General features: G+C 36.8%; 1 protein-coding gene across 3 annotated transcripts in view; it reads left to right on the forward strand.

The window, feature by feature from the left end:
* The window catches only part of LOC144447019 (uncharacterized), a 30,526-nt gene extending 14,890 nt beyond the window's left edge, over positions 1 to 15,636 (forward strand). For 2 of the 3 annotated variants that reach the window (XM_078136879.1, XM_078136880.1), the window contains 3 exons: positions 3,558 to 7,452; positions 7,860 to 8,920; positions 9,288 to 15,636. In XM_078136879.1, the coding sequence (XP_077993005.1) occupies positions 3,660 to 7,452; positions 7,860 to 8,920; positions 9,288 to 10,274 (5,841 nt within the window). In that variant the 5' untranslated portion in view covers positions 3,558 to 3,659 and the 3' untranslated portion in view covers positions 10,275 to 15,636. Of the gene's footprint in view, positions 1 to 3,557; positions 7,453 to 7,856; positions 8,921 to 9,287 lie in introns of all 3 variants that reach the window. The other variant, XM_078136881.1, reaches the window with a different exon arrangement.
* The last annotated feature ends 221 nt before the right edge of the window (positions 15,637 to 15,857 follow it).

Consider the following 15,857-nt stretch of genomic DNA (forward strand, 5'->3'; position numbering starts at 1 on the left):
AATAAGCCTCCACAACACGACTATATGTCACGGCTCAACTCGATGAATGTCGTGCCACAAATGACTAATGTCTCATTGATACATGACTCTTTATAAGACATGTGACATGTTCAATCAATGCATTTCAAGCAAGCAAAGAAACATCTGAAAAAGATGGTGTACATATCGCAAGTTTTCCTCTATTGGAAATATTTGTATTATTAATTAAGATTCTTTCATGTCCATAAATCTTCCATCCTCATCACATAATCAGTGGTAGCCTGAGTGGGCATTCAGCTGCAAACTATGGTCGCCCCATAACCAGAATTGGTAGTCTATGGGCATGGGACTACTGTTAATTTCAAGACCTGACTACATACATGTACTTGTTGTGTTCAGTACAAGATTACTGAACACAACAAGTACATGTATGTTCTTCAGTCTTGGTGCTACCCCTTTTTTTCACCTTTTCTGTTGTAATTGCAATAACTGTACATCGTCATATTTTTTTATTTCATTGCTTTGTGTCGAGAAAGTTTATATAAGTATACAGCTTAATTTTGACATGCTGCTTAGCCAGTTTAAATCAATATAAAAACATTCAGTACATAACAGAAATAAGTACCAGGATTTTAGATACTTTAAAAAATGTGAAATTTATGAATACAGGCTGAACCAGCTGCTGTTAAAATGTGTGCTTTTAAAATGTACTGCATATTGATATAATTGTATGTTTTTAGATTGAACAAAATACTGATATCGATTATGATGTATTTCAAGGCTAAAATACTCAATAGCCTATTTGACATGTTAAAGAATGGAAGGAGACAGATGTTGGCTCATAGTCATAGGATGCACTATTTCCATGCCAAGTCACAGATACAATACGTCAGTGTACATTTACCTAGTATGATAGAAAGATGTACTCAGCTGTATTTGTGATGCTAATGTCCAGGCTGTGACACATTTAATGTCCCGCATCATTCATGATTGTTATTTATGTCTAGTTTGTCAGATGGGTGCCCTATCCCCCAGGAAAGAACACACTCCTTTGATCACACGTAAGCTGTACTCTTTCATTACATGTATGTCCAATTGTTGCTTTGATTGTACATTTCCGTGTCAATCTGGTTAAACTCTGTTTATAGGGCATCTAGTCATTCAATTTCATCTTATTCCCTCTAATCCTTTGTATTACATGTTTGTATTTAACTCTTGATCTAATCACCATCCCATGGCAAATCATGGAAGTAATTATGTTGAATAACTAGCCAACCTTAATATCAGATTTATTCCCAGCTAAATTTATGAGGCACTCATTACATGTGTTTCATTTTCACCTTAGTGAGCCTGATGTACTTTTAGTTTGGTAGCCACCTGTTGATTAAAAGTTCTTCCAACATAGTCAGTCCAGGTAGTATGAAACAAACATGAACTTGTACTTCAACTATATAGTTGTTACTCTTGTCACTGACCCCTTAGGATACAATGTAATTAGGGCAATCATGAAAGTAAGATTCAAGATTATCGCAAAGGAATCCTGTCTTAATGATGTATAGATTAAAGAGAATTTTATCACTTGCAGGTAAATACAATGTAAGCATTCACCGTCTTTTCTGTATGTATATATGTTGTCATGGAAACATGTAACTTGGGTAACCCAGGTCAATACATTTGTAGATGTAACAATAGTTTACATTCATGGTACACTGATACACTTTTTTATAACTCTGTGTACATTGTAGTATTTGAGTCATTTGAAAAGACCCATGATTGAGTGCAAAGGGCTTTACTTTTGCCATGTGGCATGTGTATATTTCAATCACTGTGCACCAATGCATAGCCCCTGGAGCAAGCAGATAGAAGGAAGCACTGTCAGATGTCTTTTACCAGTGCAGTCATTTTCCTTGGACAGTGTTGTGAGCCATATTAACAGTTTGGATAATATACATGTAACATAGCATATTGCATCATTTTAGGTATCTGCAAAGACCTTGATTGAATGCAAAGGGTTTCACTTTTGTCATGGGACATATGTAAGCCTATATATTTGAATTACACATGTATGTACTGTGCATCAAAGCATGAAGGTATATTAATACACTTCCATGGTCAAAGCATGTTTTCCTTGTACAGAACCGAGATCATATTATATTAACAGTTTGGTGAGACCATGGTGGGACCTTTAACTATCAGAGGTGTGAAGATTCAATTACAGACAATAGAGACAAGTAATTGTCTATTGTTTGATAAAGTGTCACAAATAAGAAAAAGTGTGAACAATTTGGTATCCTTGTCAATTTTACACTAGGGGTGATGCCAAAAACAATGTACATGTACACACTTTTAGTACTGTGGCATAGCTCACCATACCTTGACGAGAAATGAATTAGTCAAATGTATGAAGTTGACTGACTAGACTGATTTTGAGGTCAAATTTAGTCCAGCATTTACAATGAAAGATAAACTCAATTTCAATTTCAATTGATAAGACCTCTGTATATAAGCATTTACACTCTCTTGAAAGTCCAGTTCAAACAATCAATGCCAAGTGTGGTATCTGATAACAGGAGGTCATAAAATACAATACCAATATGTAGACTGAAGTCGACCCGAGTTACTAGAAACAATATTTTCATCATAGACAATCTTGAAATATAATGAATTGAACCTTAGACTGAGATTGAACACAAGACATCCATTTTACGACCTCCTATTATCAGATACCACACTTAGCTGTTGGTTGTTTGAATTGGACTTTCCAAAGAGTATAATTATTTACATACAGGGGTCTTATGAATTGAATTGATCTTGAAAATCACAGTTGTGTCTATTCCTTTCACGCTTGTCATTTGAATTTCATTGTATTAAATCTTTCTGATGTTTCGGCTGTGCACAGACAGGCTGAAAAGGTATCAGAAATATGATGATATTGAAAAGAGCAGAAAAGCATCATATTTTTAATACCTTTTCAGCCCTTGAAAAGACTGGATGCATAATCAGAACTTCAAGATGTTATAATAAATGCTACAATCTGACTATAACATCTCTTTAATTTTAACTTTTAAGTAATGCACACATGAAGTCCAAGCACAAACATTTACTTGTGCCTACTGAATAAATAACAGTTGAACTGACATTTGCACTACTTGCAAACTTTTTAGAAATACTTCCATGTGATAATACTGTCTACAAGGTAAACTCAAGTAGAAACAAAAATCAGACTAAAGTTTACTTCGTAACGAGATTATTATAATGTGAAGTAAGTGTTGTTGTGTCTACAGGATATTCCTGCAAATCCTCCCAATTTACTTGTCGCCATTGTTATATGACAGACAATAGAGGTACTCTGCACCAATAAACATCATTAAAATATCAAAATCTCCAATTCTAAATATAGTGATTGTCATCAGAATAGATTATAATCTCTTCTTTATCTTCTATACAGTTATTTGCATAATTATATCCCTCCATACAATGATCTGTTTGTAACACTAATTGTAACATTGGTACAATTGGTGTACAGTGAATACTGATTTTAACATGTCTTTTATCGCCTTTGTTGTTGTTGTTTTCAGATGGCAACAAATGAACTCACCAGTGTACCTATTCAGAAAAAAGGATAAGTAGACGCCAAGGGAATTCATCTTTTAATTTGTGTTGTGGATCGCTCAGTAACCATGAAGCACGAACAAAAAGTTGAGAACAAGGCAGAAAACCAACTAAATGGAGAGGACTTCCACCACTTTGAACCTCATAAGTTTAAGAGTAAACAGTGTGCAAAGTGTTTCAAAACTCAAGCTGAACATGACACTCAAAATGCAACTCTTGATAAAGGAATTGCTGCAAAGGTTATTGACCTGAAGTCTTTCAACGTACAAAATGGCTTTGCAGGAACACAAGCATTAGGTGAAGCAGCAGCTACGAATGGTGTCGGTGAAACTGCATCAACATCTGCAACAGCAGAACAATCAAATAATCTATCAGCTGAGAGTGATACCACCAGAGGTAGTCATCTCAGACGACAAATGCCATTATCCCGACAAAAGAAGGAAGTCAGGAAAAATGACCTCAGCGGCTTACCTGCTGACAACTCAAATTCAACAGACAGGAGTAATATTCGAAGTAAGAGTACATCTAATGATGAAACTAACTCTGAAAGTGGCAGTATAACAGACAACACAAGTGTACAGTTGTTGTCATTTAAGTTAAAACCTGTGAACAGTACAGAGGCCAAAGACTCATCTTCTAAGGTAGCAAGGATATCCTCAGTACCAGTCTCCAAACCAAGTTCCTCCAAAAATTCTGCAGGGGAACATTCAGCAGTGAAGAACAATTTAAGTGTTTCTGACTCAGTAGTGCAAAATGGGCCTAGTGCTGATGTGCCACAGAAGGTACAGAATGACTCTGTGTTGAAAGGCAAAGAACCTAGTAACACTAAGTTGCTAAACAAACCACAAAGTGGCACCTCAGAGAAAGGCAGTAAGCCTGTTAAAGTGTTGAAAAGACCACTAAAAGATTCTGTAGAGAAAGGCAAAGAGCCAGGCTCTGCAAAGATATTGAACAGACCCCAAAAAGACGCTGATCCTGGCAAAAAGTTGAAACAACCAGGCACTGCCTTGTCACAGAACAAGAAATCTGTACAGCCAAGTAATGCTAACATTGCAACTAAGAAATACCCTGAAAGCAAAATTGATACAGACAAGAAAAGTAAACAGAGTGTCTCAACTTCAGTGACTGTGAATCTCAAAAAGAACAAGTCTGCAATTCCTGTGAGGAAAATTAGTACCGGTAATGAACAACAACATCAAGAAAGTGAAATCCAGAGAATCGCCAAAAATCTGAGACCCATTTCCAAGACAAAACCATCGACATCCAATCCTGAAACAGGAGCCTCTGTGCTTACAGCAGAACCTAAAACTGACAAAAAAATTGCAGCAGATTCTGAATCTGTTGATGTTGAAGAACGAAGGAAAATTGTAGAATCAAAATCAACATTTGCATCTGAGACACTTTCTAAAACTGCATTTACTGTTTTCAGTGGTGCTCACAAACATGATACTCTTCCAAAGAGACTTGGAGAGCCTCATAACCGGCCATCTGTCAAACCACTTACCAAAGAAGACAGAAATAACTCTGACCCCGAGCTGTTTCAGTCAGTGCATAGTGAAGAACTACAAGTCATATCTATTCCAGGAGCAGAGGATGCAAATGGTGAAGTCTCCTCACACAGCCAGTCTGTGACAAACAGTCAAATCAGTTCTGAAATATTCTTCGGGAAGCCAACAAGAACTGCCCATAGCATTGATCATCATACCCAGCCTGAAAGTAGTTCTGCCACACCGGGGTCTGTTGTCATCGTAAATGCTGATGGTACAGTGAATCATTTCAATCCACCATCTGCCAGCTCTAATAATACAACTGATATGAAGCAAACTACAGTGACAACAAAGGAGCCACTTGTTTTACCAAAGGAGAAATCTCCACGTGGTTTTGTGATACCATATAGAGTAGTAGATTTGGAATCCCCACCATGCAGACCTTATAAAGTGGTTGACATTGTCAGCAACCCCCCAGAATGTTACCCAGATCAAACAGACCCAGATGCACCACCTTGCATACCAGAATCTAAACCACCAACTACATCAACTCATAAGGACTCGCCTACAAAATTTCCTAAACCAAGCTTTGCATTTCCTGGAGAAACAAACTCATCTGTTCGATTTACATCATCAATCAGCCCTCCTCCATTCCCTGTGCTGTTGCATGATGAAAAAATGGCAACAAAATCTCAGGAAAAGGGCTATGAGAAACCAAGTAAGGTTGCAATTTTTATTGGTAGTGGTGGGTACGACAATCTGCCAAAATCTGGCGGAGCTCAAGATGATGAGGACGATGATCTAGATGCTGCTATTGCAGTCATTACTGGGTACGATAATCTTGATCAAGTTAAGCCTAATGAAGAAGATCATCAAAAGAAATCAGCATCACCTCAACCACAACCAGGTGTTAGCCAGCCTAGCAAAGAGACTGAAATGAGAGAAACTTCAGATAAGATGGATGCAAGAAAAGAAATCGAACCAACTGAGGTAAAAACTGACAAAAGTCAGGAAAATATGAAGAGAACAAGTGATATTATTGTGAACCAAATTGATAATAAACCAAATAGAGAAAAGAAATATTCTAAAGAAGATACCTTGACCATGGGATATGAGAGACCAATTAGTCTATTGTCATCAGGAAGTTCAAGTGGTTATGAAACATTGAGACAAAAATCAGTGTCTGATCCTGATGTGAGTGGTGCACAGAGTGCACCAGATTATGATCTCTTGAAAGAGACTTCTGCTACACCGAGATCAACTAGTGAACATAGTCTTGAAAAAATAATTGATGACACCAACGAACTACCACCTTCACCAAGGAGGCGTACTTCGTCCATGCCTTCATCTGAGAGTGTAAAAATCAACAAAGGGCACAGAAGAGAGAGATCTAAAACAGTGGAGGTAGTACCAACTGTAGCTCAAGAAGCAAAAGAAGAAATAAAGCTAAGACCAAAACGTGTTGCACCCCCTCCACCACCACCAACAGCTCAACCTCATAAAGATACAAGGCAAAGAGCTTTGTCACCTTCCAGAATCCCAGAGCCACAACAAAAGAAACAGCGAGCATTGTCACCAGGTAGGAAAGATACAAGGACAAGGTCACCATCCAGACATCCTGATGCAGTAACAGATAGCATGCCAAGATATCCTCCACCACCACCACCTCACAACTACAATAAGAAAGCAACACCAACAGGTAAAAGTAGCGGTCTCAGAGCAACATCACCAACTAGAGCGATGTCGCCTCCTATTGCGATACCCAGACCCAGTGAGGACCCTCCATTTATAACAAGTACTCCACCGAGAGATGATCATCGCGTCAGACCAACTCCTATCAAGATAACAGACCCAACAATTTCTTCAAGTCCACCAAAGAAAGATGACAAACCCAAACTGAAATTCAACTTTAGAAAGCTCCTGGGCAAGAAAAGAGATCCTGAGCCAGTTAGTCCCGAGCGACCCGTCAATAGAGTTGCTGTACACCGATGGCTGAACCAACAACCCTACCTCTCAGATGAAGAACTTATAGCAGCAGATGTGTTTGACAAATTTCATGGTGAACAACACAGTGAGCTCAGTTTTTCAATTGATGACGACCTCACCTCTGCTGGGGGTTTGATTCGGTCATCACCACACAGAATGGACCAAGACATGAACAAGAAACGCAGAGCCCCAAGAAAACCACCACCACCACCAGTACGCGCTGATGAGACAACAAATGGCCTGTCACCTGCTGCAGACCACCTGTCATCAGATTCATCCAGACATTCGCCAGCTTTACAGAAAGCATACTCACTTTCCCCACCAAGTTTACGTAGATTACAAGAACACCAAGACAGCAGTGATGGAGATCCTGGATTTCACAACACAGGTAAAGTTATGAAATTCAATTTAACAGTATACTGTAAAGTGTTTGTTAAAGAATTTTCTTACAGTAAGCACTCTTATCATTACTACAACTTGGTATGATAAAATGTCCTTGGCCTAAAAAGTTGATAAAAAGCTGAACAGGATAAATCTTTCATTCAGAACATTAGTCCGTACACCACTGAAATGTGTCAGAAAAATAGCATGTAAGAGAGCACCCTTTCTTGCCCTTCAAAATTACGTTCCAAATTGATTCCACGACAGTTTTTCCAATAACTTGTTATAAAGATCATTTCAAAACAAACCGAAATAATTCTGAAAAAAAAATTTAAATTGTCCAGACCTGTGTTCTCTTTTAAAGAGCATGGTGTGAAAGGATAACAATGTATGTTGTTGTTGTTTTTTAAGCAGGTGCTGCTCGTGTAGAAGTCATTCAACCAAAGAAACCAAAGAGAAGGGGTAGGAATAGAACCACAGGGTTTGAAGAAATATCAAGGAGGCAGGCACCTCCGCCACCAAGCCATGGCAGAAAGGATCATATATATGATGAAATACCATATGATAAGAAAAGACCTGCTCCCATGCCCCCTTGTGAGAAACTAGGGAAGTCACCCCCTGCCAAACCACCGAGGAAGTTGTCATTTGATGAAAGACCATCACCAGCTCCTAGAGGTAGATCAGATAGCAATGAACGAATGGATGATGCTATGCAATCTTTAGATGACATGGAAGTTGAAGTCCAGTTTACGTTTGAAGAAACTGACAAAGAACTGCATCTGAAATCAGCTTTGAAACATGCAGGGGATAGTAGTGAGAAGCTGGAAGGAAACAAGGCTCCTAGAAGACCAGTTAGAATTATGGCACCTGATGAAGAAGCTCAACCAATCAGCATTGAGGATGGGGAGTTGGGTGATCCATCATATGCAAATTTATATGCTATGTTAAAACAGGCTGCAGCATTGGCCAAAAGACAAGGTGAGAAGAAGAGATGGTCATCCTCATCAGATGAACCTGCAGACAGTCCAAAAACAGGGAAGAGGCCAGTTCCAGCACCAAGACCGAAAGTCACACCAGTTAAGATTGATAGATCTACAAGCCCAATAATGTTCCCAGGTAACGTAAGGGATAAGTTATCAAAGTTTGAACAACCTGTAGAGGCTGCAATAACCAGTCAAGCAGATTCGCCACCATCACCACCACAAGAAACAGTTGAGAACAATTCAACAAGTCCATCGTCATTGGCAGAGAGTGTGAATCATGAACATCATAGTAAAGTTAATGACCTTAATCTGAACACTTTAAAACGCATGGCAACAATGTTGAAGTCGAAGCAGGAAGAACAGTTTGTCCTTGGAGAGATTAGCTGGCAGGATTTGGTGATGACAACTGAAGGCCCATGCTGTACAACAAGTGATACTGTTGTCTACCCAGTTGTGCACAAAGATCATCTTAATAAACCCCTGGCTGTACAGGTAGGATAATGCATTAAGATCTGTAGCAATGTCCTTCTCCTCCTCCCACCTCCCATCACATCTCCCTGAAGGCCAATGCTGTACATCACCTGATACTTGTTGTCTACCCAGTTGTACACACAGATCATCTTCTTAATAAACCATGGACTGTACAAGTGTGGTCATAAAATAGGCTATATAGGAACCATATCCCTGTTTTCTAGAAAGGCTGGCTGGAAAAGGAAAAAATTAAAAAATGCATTATAGGAATCGATACACATACAAGAAAACTAAAGTAACTCTTTATTAATAGGTGTTATTCTAAGTGTTACCTTTATTTTATCATTGCTTACCTAAACATTAACAAGTCTGTGTCCTTCTTTTCCAGCTTTGCACAAAGCCAGAAAACAACGACAGCTTTGTTGAAGGCACCAAGGTGTCACGATCATTGTCAGCCCATCCAAACATACTCCAAGTTGCAACTGTATTCACCGATTACATTCCAGAGTCTGTTCTAGGAATTGACCCTAGATCTCCCAAAAATGTGAAAGAGGATGAACCCGGTACAAGCAGTCCACTGGAAAACGTCATAGAAACGTCTGCCATTGTTACCAGCCAAGTTCCTAATGCTCAAGCTGATCATTATGTGAAACATTCCAAGGAAATCCATGAATTCTTGCCGGAAAAGTATGAACACGACGTGTGCCTATTACTACTGCAGCTTTTCCATGGAATCCAACATTTGGATATGTATCATATCGCCCATGGTGAACTCAAAATGGAAAATCTTTTCTTATCGGAATCTAATCTACCAGGGAAGGGATGCCAACTGCTTATTGGGAATTTCGGATCTGCCAAAATGAATACTGATGATGAAGAGTTGGAAACCTTTGAAAACAAACGACAGGAATTTGATGTGGGGTTGATGATTTATGACTTTCTACATGAAAAGAGTCCATTTGTGGTGAAAACACAGCTGATAACACAAGATTATGGTCCATCGGATTTACCAGTATTGCCTCAGTTATCTCAATATTCTGAGGGACTCAATACAGTAGCAGGGGAGTTACTGAGAAGGGATCCAGTAGACCGACTTTCAACACAGAGAGCAGTCGCAACGTTACAGTGTCTGTTATGGGGTCCTCCTGCTAACTTACTTGAGGATGTCACTGATGAGTCTACACAAGAAACAAAGTTGAAGACATGGTTGGATCTTGCACGTGCCAAGGCTGTCAATACTATCGCAGAGAAGCATCTCGCAGCGCTGTTTCAAGATGATCAAGGAATGAGTTTAGAGGACCAACTGCAGTGTCAGTTTCTGAGTGAAATAACAGAAGCATCTCTGTTGGATAGCTACAAGTTACTCTACAATTGACATTTGAATAGCATTGACTTTGCATGTAATGTGCATGTGATTTGTACATTGTGTGCATGAGGTGTGCATGTGATATGCATGTATTGTGGTGTAAATATGATATGTAAGTACTTTTTCAGAATGCCATAATGAGGCATGTACCTGCACCCCTCTTTAGCTGTAAACCGTACTAATGTGGTGGGGGGTGGGGGGGGGGGGTGGGGGGGCAACAACACCGTATCAGATATTGGCAGCTATCACATATATCATTATAAGTATTACTCATAAGAAAATAACTACAAGATATCAATTTTTTATATCCCCATGTTTCTTGTGAGTTGCTGTGATGTCTTTCAAATACGATGTGCTGAAAAACTGAAATGCATTCCATTGTTATATTTATAAACTTAGACTGTGGGTATAAATTAAAGAGGAAAAAAACCATTGGCACAGAATTCACCTCAATTAGAGAGTACTGCTACTAAAATTGAGTTTTGTGTAGAATCAATATTATATTAATATTTTACTTATATATAATATATGTTAGATTTTATAGATGTACCTTTTTACTTCTTCACATTTTTGGATAGTTCAATTTATATGTACTTGTTAGATGTTAGAATACAGTCGATGGCACTTTCAGAGTCTATGCATGTGTTTGGCGTAGCCTGTCGAATCATCGCCAGTGACTATTAACGTCTGTGTACTCATCCCCTAAAGGTACATGTCGTCATTGGAAACAGAAATTTGACTACTTGAAATCATGGATATACTCAACTTTAAGTACTTAAATTATGACAAAAATATGTATTTACAACATTTATGATTATATTGAGTGATTGTTTATAATATAAAAATCATTTTATATCTTAATTTGAAGGGTTTAAGTTCAAAATATTAACCATGTATATAAACAGAATTGGTGATCCCTTATCCTTTGAATATATATTGCCATTATTTTGAATGCTAGGGGGAGGTCAAAAAACTTCTAAACTTGAAACCAATAGGGATACCCCTAATGAATATTACTTGAGAGTTGCTAGGTTGTTGCTATAGTAACAACATCAGAAATCAACATTTGTTTCAAGTAGCTTCTTACAGTAGTAATAAACAAAGTCAACTTTCTCTCATTTCAAAAATTAGTTTTGTATTAGTTGAAAGTGAGTTTCTAACAAAACTGTTCAACTCGCACTAATTTTGTTTTTTGGGGTTTTTTTTTGTCAGTGTTTTGTTCTTTATGTGCGGGTTCTAATATATAATATGATCTCATTTTACATTGCTGCAAGTGTAAGATATTTAAAGCAAAATATATATAAACCTGGGTTTTTTTTCAGTTTTACTGTTTTCATTATATATGTATTATAATCAAGAGACATTTTATTAACAATGGATTTATTGGTGATTATTACAAAGTGCCTTATTTTGACATAGATCTTTCTTCCATACTTTTATTACAGTGTAACGTACATTTTGTCTTTTAATTTCCATCGGGTTTCTTTGACTTAAACTTTAAAACCTATTTAGATGTAGGTCATATACATGTATATATCATTTTTATAACTTTGTCATTACTCATTTTTAGATTGTTTACCAGATTTCCTTTATTTTGCCTTGCCTGGGGTACTAGTATTTTTACAAAAGTACAGATTTGTAGAACAATATGATTTGAGTTGGTGATAAGCCTTAAGACAGATACAAACTAAAACCATTGCAAGACCTTGGCATTAGTCATCGTTGTAAACCACAGTCTCTGCGCATGCACAATCAAGAGTAGACTGTAAGATACGTCGTGACGTTTCGCCCTCACCGGCCTCCTCTCACAGGGGTTGGCCGATGGTTGAGGGCGCCCCGTCACGGCGTACCTTACAGACTAAATCAAGAGGTGATTACAATAATAATAATAATAATTCACAGTCTTGCGAAGAAATATCAGTAGCTCTGGTTTGATATTTCGCAGTGTTACATTTACAGTGTGGTTAGATGGGCAATGCTATCACCTACGTATTAGCCTAGAGGCTATCCATGGCTTCAAAAATCCAAGAGATTTAAAGCCACAGATAGCCTCTAGACTACCCATGTATGTAATCATCTAAATACCATCATGATATTAGTCTGTGTCTGTCTTATAGTATCGAAACTGCTCTCACCATTGTTGTTTTTTACTATGATCTTGTATTCCATATAGTGTATTTCACATTGGAATCTAGGTATTATTAATTTTTACTTTTGAAAACTTACATATTTCAGCACTTTTTTTTTCTTTTTTTTCAATTTTTTTTTTTTTGTCGGGAATTGCTCCCAGCGATATTTCCAAACTTAATAATCATTAAATGTCAGTAAATACACCTAAAACAAGACTGAAAAATTCATCAGCGTTTGTGCTCCACGTTACTGTTGGTGTAAGCGACAGCAACATGGGTAGATCGCAAACAAAGATGAATCTGTCGGTCTAACTTAAAGCATGCATGATAACAGCTTAAATGCAATATATATATATTTACCACACAGATATCAGTTTGAAATATCAAGGGATGGGGTCAGTATAAAATCATGTATATAATTCACAACTTTTTAAAAAAGAGATATAGACTTTGTAGTGATGTTATAAGCAGAGTTAAATGTAGACTTGTGTAATTCAACCACTGCGTTGTTCAATGCAGAAGAAGGTGTTTGGTTATTACGACTTTTTTAAACAAAGCAGAGATGGATTCTTTGTTTTCGCTATTCTTGTTTCATTCAACTGTGTACAGTTTGTTCAACCACAGACATGTGGAATGGGTTTATACTAGAAACAAAGTCTGATGTGACGTCCCAGTTCCATAGTTTTGTTTGCTATTAATATATATGTGTGGTAATTCTGTGTATTTTTTCACAAGTTTATCATGAGATACTGTCATGGAGAAGAAGTATTTGTGACCGAGAAAACAAATAAACTTCATGATACCATTGTTGGGGGCACACTTGACAAAGCAGAGCTCAAATCAGACGCTGCCAATGGTGGTCTGCCCACTTTCGGAAGTGCGCCCTCAACGACATCAGTGATTGCATCATGAACTTGCACAACTTCACTGCCACTATTTGCTTCAAAGTATATTAACAATGCAATTTATTGTCTTATATTTATTTACCATGTGAATTCTAAATTCTCTTACTTCAAATTGATGGAAATAGTGGCAGTGTTGAAATTGTGTAGATGTTTATGTATTGTAGATATTCAGTCAATATTCCATGGAAGTCAAGGTATACGATAGCATTTTCCTGATGTGCCCACATGTCAGAGTGATAGCTGAAATAATAACCCACAACTCTGGAAGTACACCATAGTAGACTGATAGAGTTGTCTGTGTGGCCACTCTACATTGCTGTCACTTACAATAACTGAACACAGTTTTACATCTGATGTCCATTGGCAATACTTCTTGTTCCTAGATGGGTACGTGCACTAGGCTACAGTGGGTATTCTGTCATTAATGACAGCAATATAGAACACCCACAATGATAACTCTTTCGGTCTACTTTTGTAAACTCAAGTCTGTTGAACTGATTTCAAGAATCTGATTCTTAGATGTATCAGTGTATTAAACTGAAATAGGTCTAACTTTGATCAAACTGAATTGATACTGTTAGAAAATGATGCAGAAATGTGGGAATTACGATGATAGTTATTACAAAAGTTGTCATGGAAGATGCGAAAAAACGTTAACTTTACACACCAACTGCGCCTGCATTGCTTTTAACTACCATAAGTCTCCCCATCAGTGTATTTGGCTGGTATGTTCAGGAAAATGCATCTTCTCAAATGATAGATATTGCCAGACACAGTATATTGTGGCAGTAATTGTTCAATTCTTTCAGAGTCTTTAGATCAGATCAGAACATGAAGAAAAATCTTCAAAGATAAGCTCGTGAAAACATCAATTTTGTGATAGGTTGCCAAGTTATTTTTGCAATATCATGAACCTGTCAATGAGTCAGTTTTAACGACAACTTAATTTCTACGCTTTATTTAAAAGCGGAAGGAAATTAGCTTCTAAAGAAGACAGTTATTCCTCAGCTTGTCATAAACATTATTTGGAACATGGACATTCTTTTAAAAACACATATCTAATAAAGTTTGATTATCATTTTCAGAACGAAATGCCTGAAATACCTTCCCGACTCTTGATTTCTAGAGCTGATGAATATTAACAACCATGATTGATGTACACACTCAGTCCTTTCCAAAGCCAACAAACAACAAAGTCCATCTATGTTTATCAAGTTCAACAACAGATGTATTTAAAAATACTGCTTAAAAGTAACTTCATAAGTGTAGCAAATAATACAATTATGAACAAAATTTAATATTGAGATATTAAAATACATAGTTCAGAACTTCACAAATTTTCATGATTTATTCAAATTTCACATAAAGTGATTTTATCAGTGTCCCGTAAAGCTTGTTTGATTATTGATAGTTACCATCTCTATTCCCAAACCTAACGATATTATTTCTCCAATATTTTTCTTCATTCAGCTGAAGTAAATAGACGTGACATAAGGAACCTTTGTCTCTACAACTTCAAGTCACAGATGTTGTGAGCCCCTATTGTCACAAGTAATTTCCACCCGAGTTCAAAAAAATATGTTGAAGAATATTAAAATGTACCTGCGCAAGCTTAATTCCCGAAAAAAAATGGGGCGAGCAATGACGATTTTTAATGTGGTGACTCATTTCGAAAACCAATGATGTATACACCCATTGTGATAATGTAAAATGGTGTTATAAATCCTATATTTTCTGTTCCAACTTGTACAATTTGGCCTGCTAGTGATATAGAATTTGAATAAACTACATCACAAGTATCGGAGTGAAGAAAAATATTGGAGGATAGATTGTGTATATATATATATATATATATGCATAGATCAAATACGTAATGTTTCAGAAGAAAAATAAGTCCAAAAATCAAATATACAGATCATATATTAACATAGAAATATCAAGGGAATAGCTTTCCATAATTTTGCTAAATCTGTATTAAACACTATTCAATTTTCTTGCCAATTAAGCTGACAAGTGGAAAAATGTGAAGTTTTGACCTTTTTTTTTAAACCTTATTTAATCATGATATGAAATATCCTGTATAATGCTGTGTAAGTTGTAACAGTGAAGGGGGAATCTTGCAATTCAAATACAATGCTGAACTATGAAGTTAGGGTGATTTTGGTAATAATATTTTCATTTTTTTTTGTCTTTTTTTTTCATTTTTTATTGTTGTAAGGTTTGTAATGCCATTGTATCACCATATATATTGTATATAGTTTTGATGTTGTACAGTATATATATTCAAGAATAAATTAATACATTATGTGTTTTACAAAATATTACAAATAAAACGTAAAAGTTGTCGTAATATGGCAATATGTGTATGTGTCTGTATATGAATAGCCTCTGCTTTTGTTACAATATGTACGACAGTGGGTTGAGAATTGTCAATAGTTTGCAATGTTACACTATGTACAGCAATGGCTGAAGATTGCCTATAGTTTTTGTAGTGTCATCGTGTTTGTATGTAGCATATGTGGGTACGGTATGGTGCCCTCAACGTCAAATTCAGATAA

This window comes from Glandiceps talaboti, chromosome 16 (assembly GCF_964340395.1).
Source record: "Glandiceps talaboti chromosome 16, keGlaTala1.1, whole genome shotgun sequence".
In the NCBI taxonomy this organism is placed as follows: Eukaryota; Metazoa; Hemichordata; class Enteropneusta; family Spengelidae; genus Glandiceps; species Glandiceps talaboti.